The following is a 20,714-nucleotide window of genomic DNA, read 5'->3' as shown; positions in this document are numbered from 1 at the left end:
TAAATAGTTCTGCTGTCCTAAACTTCCTCTTTTTTGTTTTTTTAGGACATTGAGGTGTTGATGTCAGAGGGGAACAAATCTCGCACAGTTGCAGCCACCAACATGAATGAGGAGAGCAGCCGATCACACGCCGTCTTCAGTATCATTGTCACGCAAACGCTCTATGATCTGCAGTCTGGAGTAAGTCTTTTTGTTTTTTCTTATTTCACACACATTTACAATCATTTTTTTCACAAGGACAAACATTTGTTTATTAATTAAATATATTTGTCTGGGCACACTGTGACTGTCAACAGAATTCAGGGGAGAAAGTGAGCAAAATGAGTCTGGTTGACCTGGCAGGAAGTGAACGTGTGTCGAAGACTGGAGCTGCTGGGGAGAGACTCAAAGAAGGAAGCAATATAAACAAGTGAGAACATTTTTATTTTGTATATGAGCTGTATATAAAGTCCAATCGTTTATCAGGTTAAATGTATCTTTGTTTGGTTTTTAGGTCTCTCACCACATTAGGATGTGTGATTTCTGCTTTGGCTGATCAGTCTGCAGGAAAGGGGAAGGCCAAGTTTGTGCCTTACAGAGACTCAGTGCTCACCTGGCTACTGAAGGTTTGACCCACGTTCTGTTTGGGGTGTTGTTTTGTAACTTTCTTGTCATGAAAGTCTATTTTAACAGCTTCTTGTGATTTTTTTTAAACTCAGGACAACCTTGGCGGAAACAGCAAGACCGCCATGATAGCCACGGTGAGTCCAGCTGCTGATAATTATGAGGAGACTTTGTCCACTCTACGTTACGCCGACAGGGCCAAGAGAATCGTCAACCATGCCATTGTGAATGAAGACCCCAACGCTCGGATCATCAGAGAGCTCAGGGAAGAGGTGGAGAAGCTGAAAGTTCAGCTCTCTCAGGCCGAGGTGAGAAGAGAGGTTGAACCACAGATGCTGTTCAATTAGGAATAGATTATGCCAGACATCTGACTCTGACTTATTCTCCTTTTTTTTTTTTACTTTTTTTTTATTCCCATCAGTCCATGAAGGCTCCTGAGCTGAAGGAGAAACTGCAGGAGTCTGAGAAACTCATCCAAGAGATGACAGTCACCTGGGAGGAGAAGCTAAGAAAGACAGAGGAGATTGCCACTGTAAACACCTTACTCATGAAAACTGTGAAACCTCAACTCTAATTCAGTGTGTTTATATGAACAGCTACATTGTTATTATCCATGTTCACAGGAGCGTCAGAAGCAGTTGGAAAGCATGGGCATCTCCTTGGAAACGTCTGGGATTAAAGTGGGTGAAGACAAGTGTTTCCTGGTCAATCTGAATGCTGATCCTGCCCTAAATGAGCTGCTGGTCTACTACCTGAAGGTAATGCTGTTTTTGCAATGTCATTTTTTTCCAAGCTCAGCTCCTCAGTCAAGCCGTTTTTTTTATAAAGCAAATTTAAGCACAACAGGCACTATCCGAGGTGATGCACAGAAATCAATAAAACAATTAGGAGGCGGTAATTTAAAAACAATAAGGAATGTAATTAACATAATTAAAATCAATTACTTATAGATGTGCTGATGCAAGCACTTATAAGTCAACAAAATTTAAAGATGAATCCTAATCAATGCTAAGATAGATGAAATGCATTCATGTGTCTGTCTACCAGTCAGGGGTCGAGCAGCTGCATTTTAGACCAACTGCATTCATGATAATAGTGCCTTGCAAAATCTGACATAAAAAAACAAACTGCAGGAATCCAGTCTGGGCGTGATAAAAGCATGGATATCCTTGCCAAGGTTGTTTAAAAAAAGAAACTAAAAGCTAAAAGGGCACAGATTTAATCTGCAAATCTAATTTCAGAAAGGAATCAATGAAAGCACCGAGGTTCTTTACAGCAGGTTTACAATATGATGCAAGAGGTCCAAGACCCAAAGTATCTGTTGATATTATCACACTGGATTATGTAGTACTCAACAATTTCTTTGCTTAATGCAAATATAGCATACAGCTTGTTTTTAACGGTGAGTCTAATTAGTTTAAACACATAGCCTGGATCTGCCCTGTTACTTAAGTTTAAGAGTCTCATAGAAAAAAAGATACAGAGATTATTCACACTGCATTGCCGTATTGCATTTCTGTGATTATCCCAGTGATTTTAAATATTAAATTTAAACTGATTTAAATTTCTAAAGTTGCAAGAGGACATTTTTAATAAAAAAATAAAGTTTTACAGACATATATTTGTATGATTTTTTTGGGTTTAGAAAATCAACGAGTGCCTAATGTTAAAGTGAGACTTAAGTATACAGTTGGTAAATGGTAAATAGACTGGTTCTTTTATTTGTGATGTCAGTGTTAGCATTTTGATAGCTAATGAGCTAATGTGGCTAATATCATGGTTAGCATTGATAAAATGCTCCCAGACCAGAGCTGGGGGCACAGCTGGTTACTGTGTTTTTATGTCATCTTATGTCCTGTAGTGAAACCTAATCACTTGTCCTTTATTAATTCTCTGTGAATTAACTTTCAGAATTATAGAGCAAGATGTTCCTATGATGTTTATTATAATCACTGTAGCGTTTTGCTCATAGTGACTGCAAAAGACCAGAACGCCTATATGGTGGAAAACAAGCCAAAAAGATCCCCTTGTACTCTTCATTAGTTACCACAAAGACCCAGTTAGTCACTTATTCAGTCACTCGCTAATACTGCAGTTTACTGTTTAAGCACTCACAGTGAGTCTCTTCGTGCGTCACATACCACAGCAGTAATATTTAGCACTGACAGAGGCCCTGAAACACACACTGAAGCACACATGTTGTAGTGAGAGAAGTCCAGTAAGAGCAGGTCTGGACTTTGAAGTGGAACAGCCAGCCGTCTAGTTGGATGTGTGAGCGCTGAGGCATGTGAGACAGCAATCTGCACAGCTTACAGAACAACAGGCCTTTGTCTAGTTCCTGCAGGCCAGCCTGGCATATCAGTGTGGAATGACTATGGTAATGTGAAATAGGTTCGTTCGCTGCAGGGTACGACATCCTTTAGAAGCTAGGATGTTTGTTTTACAACCCCGCCTCGGCACACATGTTTTTTTGCTTAGGCCTGATTTTGCTTTATGTCTAGTTGTCATTTTCCCAAATTCGTATTCTTGTGTTTATTGTTTTTTTCACTACTTTAGTTCAAATCAGTTCAGTAGATAAAAGGTAGCAGCCTTTTGTGGTTATGGCCAGAATGTTTGGATAAGAAGGGTGAGATGTAATTACATCCTGATCTGCCAATGTAGTTTCCCTAATCTTTCCGGCACCTGTGTGTAGGAGCACACGCGTGTGGGTGCAGACACATCTCAGGACATCCAGCTCTTTGGGATTGGGATACAGCCAGAGCACTGCGTCCTGGAGGTGTGCCCAGATGGTGATGTCACCCTGATGCCAGTAGGGAATGCCAGGTGAGCTGTCGTGCAACTTATTCCAACATACTCTCTGTCTGTGTTTCCGTCTGTGATCTGCCCTCTTGGATGACTGGACCTCAGAGTTTCACATGACCTCACTGCACAGGAATCTCATGATCTGAGCTCCTCACTTTGATATCAGATGCATGTCTCCCTCCCCCTAAAAAACCATTGTTCCTACTCGATTAGCCTGCTTCTTCCCCTTGAAAACCTGAAGGTTACAATACAATTCTTCAACAATAAAATATAAATGTATGTTCTCTGCAGGACCTGTGTGAATGGAACTATGGTTGATTCATTAGTACACTTGTGGCATGGAGACCGTATCTTATGGGGAAATAATCACTTCTTCAGGTATGAGTCCTTTGTTTTTGTTGCCACATTCAAGCGTGTGAACAGCTATGAAGTCACTGACTGGATATTTGCACTGCGCTCCAGGATCAATCTGCCTAAACGAAAGCGGCGGGACCGTTTGAAGGAGCTGGAGAGAGCATCTCCCAGAGAGAGCTTTGTCGAGGCAGACATCGAGACAGCCAGCGAGGCCTCTTCTGAGCAAGACTACACTTATGAGTTTGCCCAGATGGAGGTCATAATGAAGACTCTTGGAAACAATGGTATGATTGGGACCATGTACATATTTTATGAACTGCCAGCTCATTCCAGAAACTCTGATTGTATCCTAACATCCTTTTAAAATACCATTCCTGTATTACTGGGTTTAATCCTCTGAATAAAGGGGAAAAAAGTATTTCTCTATTTGACTTACAGTATCCATGTGTAAATAGCAACTCATTTTTTTTAAATGGCACAAATAATGAAGTTATTCTTAGAAGAAAAACAGTTTCTAGCAGCTCATGAATATTAATTCAGTGAGTGTTCATGAGTAGAACAGTAGTTTAATCTGTGATGATACTGATAATAACTAATATTTGCATTTCTGTTGAGTAACTTCACATTGCAGTTGTTCTTTGTCTTGATCATGGCTACATGCCTAAATGCACTGAGCTGCTGCCGTGTGATTGATTGATTGGATATTTATGTTAACAAGCAGCTGAAACAGAGCGGTGTAGCTAACAACAGTGAGTGTATGTTTTTAATTGCAATACATACAATTAATTGTTTTTAATTGTATGTAGACCCCATGCAGAATGTGGTCCAGGTGTTGGAGAAGCAGTATCTGGAGGAGAAGCGTACGGCCCTGGAGGAGCAAAGGATGATGTACGAAAGAGAGCTGGAGTCGCTGCGGCAACAGCTGTCTCCAGAGAAAACCTCACAGCATCACCGCAGCAGCAGCGACCGCCTCACGTTCTCAACGCACGCGCCGCACGGCAAGCTGCGACTGTGGACGGAGGAGCGGTTAGTGTAGCTCGCACACACATATGATGCCTCATACATACTCCAGAAGATATAGGCGTGCTACTTAAGATGTTGACATCAAAATTATAAATGCGTAGCCACAGATGAAACTAGTATATAATAATTTAGATGTATATTTTTTTCTACTTTTACATACTTGTTGCACACACAAATACAAACTATAGTGCACAATTTTCTCTACCATAAAAATGCCAAAAGAAGTCAAATCTGAGTGGAAGAAATTAGTGATTCTTTTACTCACTGAGGACACGAGAAGTTCAAACTCTATAAAATGCGTCTCTGTGTATTTGTTTCTTTGTGACAGGGATGAGCTTTTTCGCCAGAGCCTTTCCCGACTCAGAGAGCAGGTTGTCAAAGCCAACACTTTGGTGCGAGAAGCCAACTTTTTGGCAGAGGAGATGAACAAACTCACCGATTATCAGGTCACCCTTCAGATTCCCGCAGCCAACCTCAGCGCCAACCGTAAGGTCAGACTGCTGAACCTTTTTTGAAACGATTACACTTCATTCGGTTATTTCAGTGTTTTGGTCAGTTAAGCTTAGGGTTAGGGAGGGTGTGAATATCTTGTAATCTGATCTAAAATGTGACACTTTAATGTAGCGTGGCGCTATCGTGAGCGAGCCAGCCATTCAGGTGCGGAGGAAAGGGAAGGGGACCCAGGTTTGGACCATTGAAAAGCTGGAGAACAAACTTGTAGATATGAGAGACCACTACAGAGACTGGAAAGAGGGCACAGAGGAAACGGTGAGTAACAAAGGACCAGAGACAGGAAAAAATGAGTAAGGAAGCGGGAAAGTAATTAAAAGTATGTTCTTTTTGTTTTCCTTTGTATAGTATAACAAAGCAAGCAGTAAGCACTGTGATCCTTTCTACGAGGCACAAGAGAACCACAACCTGATTGGGGTGGCCAACATTTTTCTCGAGTGCCTTTTCCATGATGTCAAGCTGCAGTACGCTGTCCCCATCATCAGCCAGCAGGGAGAGGTAAGGGCACACTGTAGACTTGCTGTCTGTGACGTCAGTCATTGTGTTCGTGAATTCCTCTTTTGAAGCCCTGATTTTATTATTTTACTAGCTAATGCTTAATAAAATAAAGATAAAGTACTAGATCACACACTTCTCATGTGGGCTGTTAGTACAATTAGTCTTATTCTTTTAGTCTTAATATATTTAAAAGCTTTTCATAATTCACAGTACTTTTATGTCCATATGAAAAGATATAGACCAACAAAAATCAGCATACTGGTTAAAATGAATAAAAAATGGCCAATTTTCTCTGGATACATGGATTAGTTCTCAAACAGTTTAGGTTTTGTCCCACTCCTTCTGCTTGTATGTACAGGTAGCAGGCAGGCTGCACGTTGAGCTGATGCGAGTGAGTGGAGCTGTACCAGAGCGCCTGTGTAGCGGGGACGACTCTTCGGAGAACTCCAGTGAAAATAGTTGCTACGAGGTCATGGACACCAACGGAGAGATCGTCCACATGGCCAAAAGGCTCACCTGCAGGGTACGAGTGAACCATCAGTGGATTTTAACCAAAGATTTCAAAACGGATCTGTGCAGGCGGCGCACGGCGAGATTTCAGTTCTAAAAAAACATCAAAGTCTTCAATCTTCATCCTGTCTTCGCTGCTGTAGGTGCGGATCAGGGATGCCACAGGACTGCCGCTCAACCTGTCCAACTTTGTCTTCTGTCAGTACACCTTCTGGGAGCATGGTGAGCCCACTGTGGCTCCTCCCATGGTCAGCCCAGACAGACCTTCCCCTCGAAGCCCAGATGCTCAGTTCACGGTCCAGTTTGATCACTGCAAGGTTGGAAAAATGAGCTGCTTGTTGTTTCATTCAAGGTTTTTTTTAATGCCTTGTTTCGGACACATTTTACATTCTTGCAACTTTTGTTAGTAACTTTCAGCTTCTCTACCCCAAACTCTTTTCCCAGGACTACGTTGTGCACGTGACAGATGAGTTTTTAGAGTTTATATCAGATGGAGCGCTGGCCATAGAAGTGTGGGGTCATCGCTGTGCTGGGAATGGTCGTTCTCTCTGGGAGTTGGATGCACTGGAAGCCAAGACCCAGACGCTCCGGGACAGGTCGGATGCATTACATGTTGCACTGACATTTTTGCATTTCTATAAAATTGATTCTAATCCCGGCTGTTACATGTTCAAGGTGGAGCGACGTGTCTCGCCGGATCGAGCTGTGGATCGCCATCCAAGAGCTTAATGAGCAGGGAGAGTATGCATCTGTGGAGCTGCAACCTGGGAAAGACATCAGCACAGGAGGAGTCTTCCAACTCCGACAGGTCAGAGAAAAACTATGAAGGAGGTTTCCTTCAGGTCGGGCTGGCTGCTTTAGACTAAACACACATTTAAGAGGATAAAAATTAATTATGTGATTATGATTTCTTTCAAACAGGGTCACTCCAGGAGACTGCAGGTGTCCGTGAAACCGGTCCAGAACTCAGGCACTCTGCCCTTGCTGGTGGAGGCTGTTCTGTCTGTCTCTATTGGGTGTGTGTCGGCTCGCTCCACCAAACTACAGAGACCGCTCGACAGCTACCAGGTCTGCAAAATGCATATGTTTGCGTTTTTCCACATGCACACAAATGGACTTTGACTATGAGCCTATTGTGCTGGCTTCATTAGGATGGTAATTTGCCTTTAGGTGTTTCTGTATCAAAACAGGAAGATGTTCTGGGGGACATTCTACTTGTTTCATACCACAAAGACGCAATATTACACCAATTCAGCCAAACTATGTTTAGTCTTTCTCAGCTTTCATGCCTAGACTGGTCCATCCTGGTAGCTGGCAGCTAGCATAGAGTTGGCCAAGAAAATAAAGACTTGTTAGTGCCACAGTTCTGTTGTGGGGTATAGAAAGGGGCTGCTTGTTAATTCTAAGTAGTAACAGAATCCCTTTTTTTTTTTCAAATTAACTATGAAATAAATTGACGATTCTTGTTATAAATATAACTATTTACTCAAAAAAGTATGTGAGCATGGATGTAAACGTCACTGAAATTCACAGTAAGCTAGATGAGAAGCAACTGGCCTTTACTGCTTCTCCACATCTGACTCAGTGTGTTCTCTCCTGCCAGAGAGAGGTGGAAGACGATATGGATAGTTATCAGGTACCCTTCGAGTCTCCTCCTGCTGCTGCTCGCCCTTTAGTTCACACTGCAGCATGAAGGACACCAACTGATGTGATCATGTGTTTGTGACTAGGCCTTGTGCTGAGGGCATGAGAGGCAGGAGGTCCCTGCCGACTAAAGAAGCGCTTTATTAAACAGCATCTGCATCAGCTGCACACGTGGATGTATTCTGATGTGTTGTGATTACCAGTCGCACCAACAACTCTTTGGCATCTCCTAGAATAAAAACGAACAAATTACAGGTTCACCCTGAGCTTCCGGGAGCAGCATGTCTGCCAGAATCTTGTCCCGCCTTCTCTTGCCTTTCCCCTCAGGTTTTGCGCACTAATGCTACTGTTTGCTTGTCACTACCGAAGAGCTGCAGAAGTAATACGCCTCAATTAATCACTTGGGCATTGCATGGCTGCATGATTTACAGTACTTTGCATTGTGAGAGTGTGCTGATTGCAGAAGCGTAACATGATTGGCTCTGAGGTATTTTGGGGATTGGGGATGTTGCAGAGGGGAATCTACTCTCTGCTGCTCTGTCAGAGAGATACTTCCCATGTATTCAGGTAGGACTTTGGGGACCTTTGGCTGCGTGCGAGGAGGTGCATGCAAGTGAGTGTGAATGATGAGTGCGATTGCAAAAGGGGGATAAGGAGAGCTTTTGTGTATGTGTTTATTAAGTGAAATCACATTTGTTTTATAGCCAGAATTGGAGAGCTTAAGACTTTTACTTTTTAACATCTTGGGTTTGGTAAAGCTGTTACTTTTCCAAAGTATTAGCTGGGGGTGTTTGAGAGCAGTTACAGTATTCCCTCAGACAAATCAGCCCAGTGCACGCTCATCATCCACTGGTAACAATTCACTCTGCCCTGTAGCAGAACCTTTGCTTCACTGAGCCAGCTGGCATTAATTCAGCTCTTTCTTTGGTTCCAGGAAGAGGATCTCAACTGTGTTAGAGAGCGCTGGTCAGATGCACTAATCAAACGTCGGGAGTATCTTGACGAACAAATCAAGAAAATCATCAACAAACAGGGTGGGTTTTAGGCCCTGATCACAAGATTGCTCATTTTTTAAACATTTCTTTTTTAACTTTTATCCTTCTCACTGCATGTAGAGAAGTCAGAGGAGGACATTGAGCGTGAAGCTCGGCTGGTGGAGCAGTGGGTCGGGCTAACTGAAGAGAGAAATGCAGTGCTGGTACCTGCACCTGGTAGTGGCATCCCGGGAGCTCCTGCAGACTGGTGAAAACAAGCAAAACAAAACATTCAGAAATGAAAACTTCTTGTTGCCTTTTATTAAATTTTATTTTTGAACCAATACCCTGTTGTTCAACTGTTTGTAGGACTCCACCTGCAGGAATGGAAGCTCACATTCCTGTACTCTTCCTGGATTTAAATGGTAAGGCAGACACATACTTTACTTCACAGACTCCTCACTGGCTTCACAAATGCAAACGGCCTTCTTTTTGTACGCCACCAGCGGATAATCTGACCGTGAACGAGCAGCTGACCGGCCCACATGCTGCAGGCGTTAACTCTATACTGCCCAAAGAGCACGGCAGCCAGTTCTTCTATCTACCTATCATTAGGCACAGTGATGAGGAGGTAAGTAACAACGGTTACTTTACTGCCCTCTCCTGGTCAAAAATACTTTAGCATTATTATTTTTTAATTGAATTGAATCATAGACAAAAAAAAGATTAAAGTGTTTCAAATTTGGTTTCTCTTGGCAACTCAGAGAATCTATGGAGGCCCAAAACTGCCAAAAAATAAAAATAATAATAATAATGATGCATCAACGTGATAAAAAAAATTTAGTTCATTCATTCATTAATTTATTGAATTCCTTATTGAATTTGAATTATGTTTTTAATTAAGCTTATATTTTTTTACACACACACACAGCCATATTTTTTTTAAGTATTATTATTCTTTTGCTTTTTCCCTTTACTTACTTAGAGAAGCTCACAGATATCCAATAGTGTAATGAATGTACTGTAAGTCAACTCATGGTCTGTAGAGTATTTTTGTTAAACATGTAAATTTGTGTGTCTTTGGTTTTACTATGGCTCCATGTTAAATTATCTTCATTTGCTAAATTGCTGCTATAAAGTTTTTCTCCTCACATAATTGCACAAATTGATACATAAAAGGGTTTTAGGGCAACTTTTTTCCTACAATTATGTGTGCCTAATTGGATGGGTTGCAGCATGTGTGGTAGGAAGTAATTAAATGAAATTAATCTTTATTCCTTTTTGTGTGATGTTGAGCAGGACCTTCCTACAGTAATCGTTGCGCTAAATGCTGTCTAAATGGTAATTAGACAAACCCAGAGCTATGGTCCACGTATGCCATCGTAATCCATGTGTCTCCCTGTGCTGTCACAAAACCACTGCCACACATTCTTTGTATAGATAATTGTGAAATTAAATAAATTAAACACAAGTTTGAAATTTCATTAGGTGTCAGCAGTGTGCTCCTGGGATTCATCCATTCATGATTCTGTTCACCTCAACCGGGTCACGTCGCCAAATGAACGCATCTACCTGATCATTAAAGCCACGGTGCAGCTCAGCCACCCTGCCTCCATGGAGCTGGTGCTCCGCAAGAGGATTGCTGTCAACATCTACAACAAACAGGTTAATACTTGAAACTCTAGATGTAACCAAAGGAGGTTATCCCAAAGAACATATTAGGCTTACAGAAGTCTGTCATGTTTTAATGATCAACATAATTTGAATATTTTTTTCTTACAGAGTTTCACTCAGAGCCTCAAGAGAAGAATGTCTCTAAAGAACATGCTTTACTCCTGCGGTGTGACTTATGAGATAGTTTCCAACATACCAAAGGTATGTTGGAAACTCTGGTTCTGTTTTATCAGTGTTTGGAGTTTAACTTCTCTTTCTAAGCTTCCTTCCTTTTTTTTCTTCCAGGCTTCGGAGGAGCCAGAGGAGAGGGAAACCTTGGCTCTCATGGCTGCTCGTGGGGACAGCGAGGAGACTCAGGATGGAGAAACTTACATAGAAAAATACACCCGGGGAGTTCTGGAGGTGGAGAACATCCTTAGCCTGGAGAGGCTACGACAGGTAACCTACGCAGTAACACAATCTAATTTAGTAAAAAATGTAATTTAATGTACATCATAATCATTAATTATTTAGGGATGATGTATAGAGATAAACTTGCCTTTGTTTAATGGTCTCTGCAGGCTGTGACAGTGAAGGAAGCACTCGCTGCCAAGGGGAGACACTTAAGGAGGAGTATCAGCACACCAAATGTACAGCAAGTAATTAAAGAAATCACTCACTGCATGTCCTGCTGGCCATATGGAAATAACTTGACCATAAAATTATACACATAATTTTACTATCCTATTTCTTGTTCTCCAGTCTTTATGTAGTAAAACAGACCTGACTGGTTGTGAAGATGAAGACTGTAAGGTGCGTCGGGCTTCTTGTTCAACATTTTCTGTAACTGTCATGCAAGAGTACATTTGTATGATGACTTTGGTCTGTTGTGACTGTAATCACAGGATCACTGTGACCGTGTGGACAGCACCAACTGTAATCCACAGGATGGCTCCCTTTGTACCACACCCATTAAAAAGGAGAGCTCAGGTAACCTCAGAAAAAGCACGTGTGTGGAAGCGCTCTGTTCTGACTTTAGAGTTAACACCGAATGTTCCCATACAGGGTTGGTTCCAGAGAGTTCGACCTTTTTTATTGCCAGCCCCTTTAAAGTCCTCTCCCCACAACCTCCTAAATTCCTCAAGTCTCTTCTTCCCGTCAAAGAGGAAAACAAGGCCAAGAAAGTTCTTGAGGCCCGGCCGCTGCTGGGACACGAGGTAAGGAGGATGGAGCTGAAATCACTCTAAATGGGTGGTGTTCATTTCTGTGGTTTTTTTTGCATGTTGCTCCTTTTGCCATTGCACTTTTCTTCCAGTTCCACATTTCCATTTTGTCAGATCACTGTCGGAATTTCACCACATCAAGTTACACTTTCAAAACATGTTCAGTATAACGACGCTGACAAAAAGGACAAATTGTCCGAAGCTGCGTGATGACATCATTCACTTTGTTGTTGTCACTTTATTGAGCAGAAGGTGCGTGACACATAGGAGCACGACTTCAACTTGACTGAGCTGTGCTGTGTTATGTCTCATTTTATTTGTGGAAGTTGAATTTCCAGATATTTTTGTCACTGTTTCGATCATTTAAACTAACACTGCACATTTGTTTTCTTGAAGTGGACTAAGAGAGGTGTAAGGACTGAGGTTATATCAGGAATACTGTGGTTCGCAGATAGAAGTTTCTACAAACCCAGTTACAAAGATTTTTGGATGCTGTGTAAAATGCAAATACAAGCAGAATGTGATGATTTGCAAATCTTATAAGACCATATTTTATTCACAATAGCAAATAAAAAAAAACATATCAAGTATTTAAACTAAGAAATTCACCATTTTCAGAAAAAATAAGTTGGGATCGGTATCTCCTCTTTGCTTAGCTACAATAAGTAAATGGCTGGGAACCAGAGAGACCAGTTGTTGGACTTCTGTGGAGAGGACTGTATATAACTTTCAGCGCTGATAGTCCCTTTAAAGGTGCCAATCCCATAGGCGCTGATTCACCCCCATACCACGAGACACGCTGGCTTATGAACTCAGCACTGAAAACAAGTCAGCTGTTGCCGTTCCTTTTTAATCCAGAGGATGCAGAGTCGATGTTTTCCAAACATGGTCTATTTTAAGTGATCTTTGTCCCAGAGAGACAGCAGCATTTCTGGACCATGTTCACATATGGCTTCTTTTTGCATGATAGAGCTTTAACATCCATTTGTGGATGGCACAGGGAGCTGTGTTCCTGAGCCCATGCAGTGATTTCTGTGACATGCCTGTTTTTAAAGCAGTGCTGCCTTAGAGAGCATCCAATGCTGATTTTCAACCTTGTCTTTTTTGCATAGAGATTTTTCCAGATTCTCCGAATCCTTTGGTTGTATTGTGTACTGTAGATGAAGAAATATTTAAAGTTGCTGCCTTTAAATTCAAAATGAGCGAATTTTTCTCATGCAATAGTAAAACCCCTCAGATTAAACATTTGACATGGGTTGGGTTTTTTTTGTTCTACTATGAATAAAATATGAGTTTAATGAGATTTGTAAATCATTGGAATCTTTTTTATTTACATTTTTCAGTTCCAACTTTTTCAGAATTAGGTTTTTAACAATCAGCATAAAAGTTCTGAATGTATAAATGCAGGAGTACATAAATAGCAGTAGTCTGTTTAAAATGGTCTTGTGCATGTATTAAGTGTGAGGAAGTGCTTAAGTGTTTGATGCAGATTATACTTGTTCACGGGGCATGACAAAACGAGTGCAAGAAACTACACAGACTAACTGCTCACCAGTGTTCTCTAATAAAAAGTACCGTCCCTCGTCCTTAGTGCACTTCAAGCAGTGTTTTTGTGAAATGTTAAACTGCATGGCACTAATGATATAACTGGCCTGCCCAGCTCCATGCATGCTGTGTGTGTGAGTGTGAAGTGTGTGCTGTTGTTCTGACCCATCTGCAGAGCATGCGCTCATGTGTGGACAGCCCTGCACTGCTCCCCCCTCCCTGCCCCTGGCGCCGACCCAGGGCAGGCAGCGAGGGCCACTGCAAGCCTTCCACCTCCACCTCCACCCCCACCTCCACTCCCACCAGCAGACAGCTCAGCCACACACTGCCACACACTGCTGTAAGTGTTACGCACTCTCCACTGAGGGTTACTCTAGGAGTTTTGCACAGACATAACACGTGCTGACGTAACAAGTAGTCGGTGTGCTGTAAGTATCGCACTCACAACTATACACTTGTCCTTTTGCTGGGCAGATAATACGTGAACTGACAGCATTTACAACAAGAGTCATCTTCATTGGCTCAGTAATAACATAGCATTAGTCAGGAAAGCTAGTTAGAAATAATAGTATTTAGGTTGCTACTAACCTGGTAGAAAAAAAGTGTTTATATCAGTTCAATGCTTTGGTTAAAATATGTAATACTGTGATATTAATGGGGTAATACTTTTGATTATAATGCAATACATGCAACACATCTAATACATGCATAGAAAATATTAAGATTAATAGCATAGTAGCATATTAAATGCTACTATGAGCCCCAGATTACCATCAAAATCACAAGCTGAAATAAGTTATGACCAAATTTTAATACTTAGGTAGCTGAAAAAGCAGAGCTTCATGGGTTTTATGGGTTGGCACAAATATATGTTTTTGGAGAAAATATTATGATATACTATAGTATAATTTCTAAACAGCCTCATTCAAATATTCAGTGAAATGCTAAAATATACTATTATACTATACATTTTTTTTTGGTTTTGCCTCCGTAAACCAGGAAAATGGATTTAAGATCAAACAACCAAAAGAAAACTGAAATGCAGGCTTTCAGCTTTAATTTAAATTAAAAATAAATTTTAACTAACCATTTAGGAATTACAGCCATTTTCATATACATATACATACATATATATATACATATTTCCTCAAAATTAGTTTGTTAATTGACTGAAAAGCAGTTTCATGGTAAAAGGAAGGTTATTGTGTGATTTCAACACAAACTGAGCAGACATAATATCAGTTGTTGAAACTGGATTTTATAGCTTTTTATTGTCATCATCCCCAAAGTGTAATTCAGGGAGGTCATCATTAGGCTTACAAACTAAATAAACTTATCAGAGAGAAAAACTTTAGGAATGGCCAAATGATTAACATTGTTAAAAAAAGATCTCAACAGGATCTAAATACCTGGGAGACCACGGAAGACAGCTAAAGTGCAAGACCACAGGATTATTGTTGTCAAAGTCTGTAATCAGGAGACACCTTCATAAATGTATATACAAAGGGTTTGCAAAACAGCAAAACACTAAAGAACCAGAAGGTCAGATCAGACATGTCTAACATCCAAAAGAGCCTGTGCAGGTCTGAAAAAAATCCTCTAAGAAACTACAATAAACTTTTACCAGAATGATGGGAGGGTGAAAGTATAAGATGCATCCTCAGTCATCCAATCCCAGTCTAGCTTGGATGAGTGACAAAACATTTCTTCCCCTGAAGAAATGTCAAGATGAACAGACTTTATGGATCATAAGAAAGAGTTTCTTTAATGATGAAATCAGTCACCTGATCTCAACCAAACAAAGCATGCTTTACAATTAATAAGTACAAAAAAGAAGGCAGCGAGACCCACAAACAAGCAGCAGCTGAGGTGGCTGCAGTAAAGACCTAGCAGCGCATTTCAATGGAGAAAGTCGGTGATTTAGTGACAGCATTTCGTGATGTCCATGGGTTTCAAACCTCAATGACTGCAAAAGTATTCAAAAGAATCCTCATATTTAAAATTATGTTGGTTTGTCCGCTTAATTCTTATAATTTTAAAATTTGGGGGACTGTATATACAAATAACTGTAATTCCGACGTTTGTTAAACCTCTTGAATTAAAGCTGGAAGCAGGCACTTCAGTCATATATTAATTGTTTCATTTAAATGGCGGTCTACAGAAATACACAAATTATGTCTTTGCCCAACAAATCGTGGACCTAAGTGTAGAATGAGTGGTTTGATAGGGTATGATAGTGTTTAACTTGATGGGTCACGTTAAAGGACATGCAGCATGTGAATGCAAATTTAAAGCAGCAAACACCAGTAAAGTTATCAAAGATCAAAGAAAAAAGTGTCACAATATTCATACATTATGCTCTGTTCCATCATTACATTCAACCATTTTCATTGTCTCCAGTCTCTTTCTGTAAATAGTCTTTACATAGGCTATACGTGCTGTAACTAACATCAGACCTGGTGTGTCTTTTGTCCCGCTGCTCTTCTTTTGATCGGCAGGACTCTGAAGACGAGGAGACGGATGTGCGCATGGCTCTAAGTCTAAATCGTGGCTCTCAGGACCAAAGCACCTTACAGCCTTACATCCCAGAGGACTTTGCAAACTTTGAGATCTACAACGCCACTCTGGAGAGCCAGGAGGGGTTTCGCTCTGACTTGAAGGGGAGCCGGTGTGGAGGTGGGAGCAGCGAGAGAGAGGTGTCGCGAAGCCCCACGAACAGCAGTTGCACTAGTGGTTACTTTTCACACAGTGCCTCCAATGCCACGCTGTCTGACATGCCTTTCAGTGCCAGTGAGAGCTCTGACCATATCAGCTGCATCTCCAGAGATTCCCATGACCCTCTTGGCTGCCCTGTTGGAAGAGGCAGCACCCGAACCAAAAGTGTTTCTGCAGTGAGTGACGCTCAGCCACGACCTCTTTCGGCAGATGGGGTTCAGGACCTGCTCATCCATTCAGCCTCCTCACCTATCAGTATTCCTAATTGCACTGATAAGCCACAGTCATTCCCTTCACCAAACAACTGTGTACTCAGTACCAGCCAGGAGTTTACTGACTTTAAAGGGGCTGATGACAGCGTTGGTGTAGCTGATTTGGAACATTTTACAGAGGGATGGGGGGAGGAGGGGTTGGAGGTTTGTACAAACGACAAGAAGAAAACAGTCGATGTAGAAACACGTGACACTGACAATCAGCTCACCTCTGATGTCTCTGGTATTCTTAAGACATCTCTTCCCGAAAAGACAATATGCAAATATCCTAATTATGAAAACGCCGTTAGTGTAGGTGTGTCCTGCCCTAACATAACAGTGTTTTGCACTTCAGTCAGAGCCCCAGTCTCCGCCTCTCCAGCCCAAATAAATCCTGCTGCATCGGTCCCACCTCCACAATCGCCATCTCTACTCACATCGTTACCTACAGCCACGTCTTCAGCTCCAGCTCTGCGAGCAGGAGGAGAACCTCCCATTCAGGAGCCAGCCCAAGGGGATCTGCCCCATGGAAGTCCCTGTCCCAGTCCAAATCCCAGCAGCGCCGAGCCCTCTGGAGACTCCAGTGGGGATGAGAGCACTCCTGTTGCTCAGCTTCCTGACTGGATGGCACCTGGTGAGCAGGTGTGGGTGGGGAAGAGGAGAGGAACGGTCCACTATGTGGGAGGGGTGGAGTTTGCCAAGGGGATCTGGATTGGTGTGAAGCTGGACATGGCAGTGGGTGAGTCCATTTAAAACTTCTGTTTGTAGACCCCCAAGAAAACGTAATTATTACAGGAAAGAATGATTCGTTTAAACAGTCTGAATGTTCCATATATCTCATGCCCTGTATTCCTTAGTCAAAAACCTAATGATTAATTTATATATGTTGTCTTTAAGGCTATGCAGTTATTAACAGCAATATAAATATAGTATTTATTAATCCCTTAAATACTGGTGTCAGTCACGGCTAACACACATGTGGGGCTATGTGGTGAAACAAAATCACTGTAACCCCCTGTTGACTGTCTATTAGAGGATTAGAAGAGCGACTTACAGGAGAGCAAGGTTTGCTTTTAGTGGTGGGATTGTTAATCCACTCTGACTGGTCCATTCGTGTCAGCAGGCTGTTGTTTCTAGGAAACAAAACAAGAAAACAAAAGCAAAAAAAACCAAAACACTTAAGGCCTGTGCACTCAGTGCCAAGTAGGAAAGATCTCACAGGCTCTGTTAAAGGCTAATGGATAAACATAGTGGAGCATTTAGCAACTGGTATTTCTCTTTGGTCTGTTTTGGAGACTACAAACAAGTGAACACAAACTTCACATGAATGCTAATGATGATTTGGGTTTTCTGGCTGTACAAAACAGGAAACTGTCTGTGCATCCAGTTTATACATTGTGCTTAAAAATGTATTGATTGGCTAAGATAAGTCAAAACTAACGAGTATCCAACTAACGAGTTAGTACATTAGATAGATACGTCAACATTTTGAGATCATAACCTGAATATTTTGCCTTGAGGATGGCAAAAAATATTTCTTTTTAAATAGCAGAAACAAGCTTTCGTAGTTTTCCATATCAATCTGATAAGGGATCTCATACTTTTGAGGGGGTTTCTGCTGCCCCCAAGTGGTATACAAGAGGAAAAAAACAGGGGGGGAAAAAAGTTGTCCTAGTTTTAATGTGTTGTAGTCATCACAGACTGACTCATAGTCTAGAAAATGAGTCAGACTGTAACAAACAGCAATAAACCTGTGACCCCAGGGCAGTTTCCACTTAATATACTGTACATATCATATGACATGTGGGGTTTTTTTCTGTGTGCTACCCTGTTACTAATAAAGCTGAAGCACAGCGTGAATGTTAGTAAAACAGGACACAGAAATGAGTAAATCCCTATATTTAAAAGAAAAAAGCACAAATACATTCTATATTCTATAAAATTCTATAAATTCTATAAAAATTGCACATTTTGCTTTTGATGCCAGTAAAAAAAAGCCAAAGTTTTGTGGGGTTTTTTGTTTTTTTTTTTGCAAAGCAGGCAAATACTGTAGTAATACAAACTGTGTATAAATCACAGGGAACTAAACCTGACTGAGAGAGGAAGAAAAAAAATAAAAAGGAAGCTAAACAAACATCACATTCCAGTAAAGGCAACACAATACATACTGTTGACTCATATATCATCCCGGAAAATGCAGAGGCGATTAGGTAATGAAGAAATGGGTCCAAGGTCTGGTAGAATAAAAAGGGTTTATCCTTTAATGGTGCAGAAGAGCTTCAGATAGAAAGAGTAGGACACCTGTCAGTGATCCACTAGACCAAGATAGATTTCCAAGCACAGCGGAGCAGAATGTGCCAAAAGGTCTCTGTAGTGAAAATAGGCCATTACATTAAACTGTTGAACAATTGTGATCCAAACCTGCTGGACACAGGGACAGTGCCAGCAGCAGACAGACGTGTAGAACAAAGCATTTAGTACAAAGCTCAGAAACACATTTTTAAAAAGTCATGACATCAAAATGTGTTTTATGGCCATACTTGATATAAGATTTCAGCTGCTCAACAGTCCAGCCTTCATTTCACAATGTGTCAAATGCTCTGAGAGAGTAACAGGTCTGGACTGCAGAGGTGCTACTTTGCACTTTTTTTTTATTAAGGATCCCTGCAGTTGCATGTGCAGATTCTTCTTCATCTTCTTCTTCTTTCGGATCCTAATCCACATATTCTTTTCCTGAAAGACAGCTTTCTGGAAATGTTTTGTTGGCATCAAGTTTAAAAAGACTTTTTTTCTGAAAGGCTTAAAAAGTATTTTTTATTCTGATTTTATTTACATTTTACTTGTTTTGTAAAACGTATTTGTAAGAGATGTCTACATTAAAAGTGATTAGAAGTGAGCCGTAAGTCCTCTAATAAGTTATGCCTCATCCTATAGGTAAGCACAATGGGACAGTCCAGGGCAGGGTGTACTTCCGCTGTCCCCCAGGTCACGGCGTGTTTGTGAAGCCATCTCGTCTCACCAGAGGACCACCCTCCATGGACACAGAACCGCAGACTCTGATCAGATAGGACCCAAAGAAGGACATGTTTTCTGGGGAGTTGCAGGGATCTGAGGGTGGTCCTCAGATCCTCTTCGGCTTCCCTTCGTATTATCTTTTTGACCACTCAAGTCTCTGAGCTGAAGGAGTCTGTGCTGTCTGAAAGCATATCTTACCTGTGCATTTAATGAAGGTATATCCTAATTATTGTTCACTGACAACAACAAAAAAAATCACTATGCACATATCTTAGTTTTCTATATGGTGATATTTTTATAGAAAACTTTAATCTGGGAGTCTTTATACAATATTACCCACATACTTTTTGTTACATTGGTTCTGAACACTACCGTATTTTTGTAAGGCAATGCACTCCAACCCCACCCCCACCCCCACCCCCCCCCCCCCCAGCTCCCCCTAGGCTCACAATGGAGTAATCTGGGATATGAAGATTAAGAATGTACTACTGTTAATAAACATTGATATTTACATCAATATGAAATATCAGGGCTAACCAAAGAACTTCGGTTCCATATCTGCTGTTATGAGTTACATGTTATTTTTCTAATGTGCGTATGTGGACGTATTTGCTACAAATCGATGTGTCCAATTAAAGCTTAGTGCCATATCTCTAGGAGTAATGCCACATACCCTGAGCATAAGACGAATCTGCAAACCCGAGTTGCAGTTAGAAATGTTGCTGTTGACGTACTGTAACACTGTGGAGGAAATAATCCCCATCCATCCAGCACGAAACTGTTGGTGTTCGAATGCTTGCACTGGAAAGGATTCTTGGAGAGTTTGTTGACTGTCTTCCACGATGGACTGATGAAATATTTGCAACCGATGAACTGTGTGTCAACACTAGATGTACAAAGCAGCTAGGTTTTGTCTGAGGCTGGTTATACTGATGCCTTATTGCCCTGTTTTTATAAAAAGAGGCACATAAGTCCCAAAATACTCAGTAGTTATAACCATAGCTGTATGGATCAGAACCTGTATGTATATTTTGAAACCCACAAGTATTCAAAATGCCATCCTGCCTTGCTGACTGACTGATTGAATGCCTTTTTAGCTGACGTCCATCTCCATTTTACATGCTAACAGACTGATGAGTGATGCTACACGTTAAAAGGTACTCAATAACTCAGTTTTTCACATGGAGGATTGAATAAAGGGGCGATGGACAGCATCGGGTTAGAGAAAATTAGCTTAGGTATGAAGAAGAGTTTCCTACAAACGTGTGTTTTATCAAAGTGGTGAACTGTGGAACTGACTAGAAATAAGTAAATATTCAAGCTGTAATTGCAAGTAAAAGAAAGAAACCCAAGAACCTTACTTTAAAGAAGAGAACAAAGCTGCTCTCCCTAAA

The 20,714-nt window shown here is 41.1% G+C and overlaps 1 protein-coding gene across 5 annotated transcripts in view; it reads left to right on the top strand.

Annotated features, from left to right (window-relative positions):
• kif13a (kinesin family member 13A) overlaps positions 1-19,742 on the top strand; it is a 37,730-nt gene extending 17,988 nt beyond the window's left edge. Inside the window, exons 8-40 of one of the 5 annotated variants that reach the window (XM_084942946.1) lie at positions 46-180; positions 297-409; positions 494-605; positions 699-911; positions 1,025-1,135; positions 1,227-1,361; positions 3,296-3,426; positions 3,697-3,783; positions 3,868-4,043; positions 4,566-4,785; positions 5,111-5,273; positions 5,407-5,550; positions 5,641-5,790; positions 6,149-6,313; positions 6,444-6,617; positions 6,745-6,896; positions 6,976-7,108; positions 7,222-7,368; positions 7,904-7,936; positions 8,879-8,978; positions 9,060-9,186; positions 9,288-9,343; positions 9,425-9,549; positions 10,407-10,583; positions 10,701-10,793; positions 10,878-11,030; positions 11,153-11,221; positions 11,334-11,384; positions 11,477-11,561; positions 11,637-11,788; positions 13,515-13,679; positions 15,838-17,044; positions 19,240-19,742. In XM_084942946.1, coding sequence (XP_084799072.1) covers positions 46-180; positions 297-409; positions 494-605; positions 699-911; positions 1,025-1,135; positions 1,227-1,361; positions 3,296-3,426; positions 3,697-3,783; positions 3,868-4,043; positions 4,566-4,785; positions 5,111-5,273; positions 5,407-5,550; positions 5,641-5,790; positions 6,149-6,313; positions 6,444-6,617; positions 6,745-6,896; positions 6,976-7,108; positions 7,222-7,368; positions 7,904-7,936; positions 8,879-8,978; positions 9,060-9,186; positions 9,288-9,343; positions 9,425-9,549; positions 10,407-10,583; positions 10,701-10,793; positions 10,878-11,030; positions 11,153-11,221; positions 11,334-11,384; positions 11,477-11,561; positions 11,637-11,788; positions 13,515-13,679; positions 15,838-17,044; positions 19,240-19,373 — 5,388 coding nt within the window. In that variant the 3' untranslated portion in view covers positions 19,374-19,742. Of the gene's footprint in view, positions 1-45; positions 181-296; positions 410-493; positions 606-698; positions 912-1,024; positions 1,136-1,226; positions 1,362-3,295; positions 3,427-3,696; positions 3,784-3,867; positions 4,044-4,565; positions 4,786-5,110; positions 5,274-5,406; positions 5,551-5,640; positions 5,791-6,148; positions 6,314-6,443; positions 6,618-6,744; positions 6,897-6,975; positions 7,109-7,221; positions 7,369-7,903; positions 7,937-8,878; positions 8,979-9,059; positions 9,187-9,287; positions 9,344-9,424; positions 9,550-10,406; positions 10,584-10,700; positions 10,794-10,877; positions 11,031-11,152; positions 11,231-11,333; positions 11,385-11,476; positions 11,562-11,636; positions 11,789-13,514; positions 13,680-15,837; positions 17,045-19,239 lie in introns of all 5 variants that reach the window. The other 4 variants (XM_084942945.1, XM_084942947.1, XM_084942949.1 and 1 more) reach the window with 4 other exon arrangements.
• Positions 19,743-20,714: the final 972 nt, after the last annotated feature.

This window comes from Perissodus microlepis, chromosome 11 (genome assembly GCF_051167445.1).
Source record: "Perissodus microlepis isolate ML-2025 ecotype Zambia chromosome 11, ASM5116744v1, whole genome shotgun sequence".
In the NCBI taxonomy this organism is placed as follows: domain Eukaryota; kingdom Metazoa; phylum Chordata; class Actinopteri; order Cichliformes; family Cichlidae; genus Perissodus; species Perissodus microlepis.
Note: the sequence above shows the minus strand (reverse complement) of the source record. Positions and strands in the feature narration are given on the sequence as shown.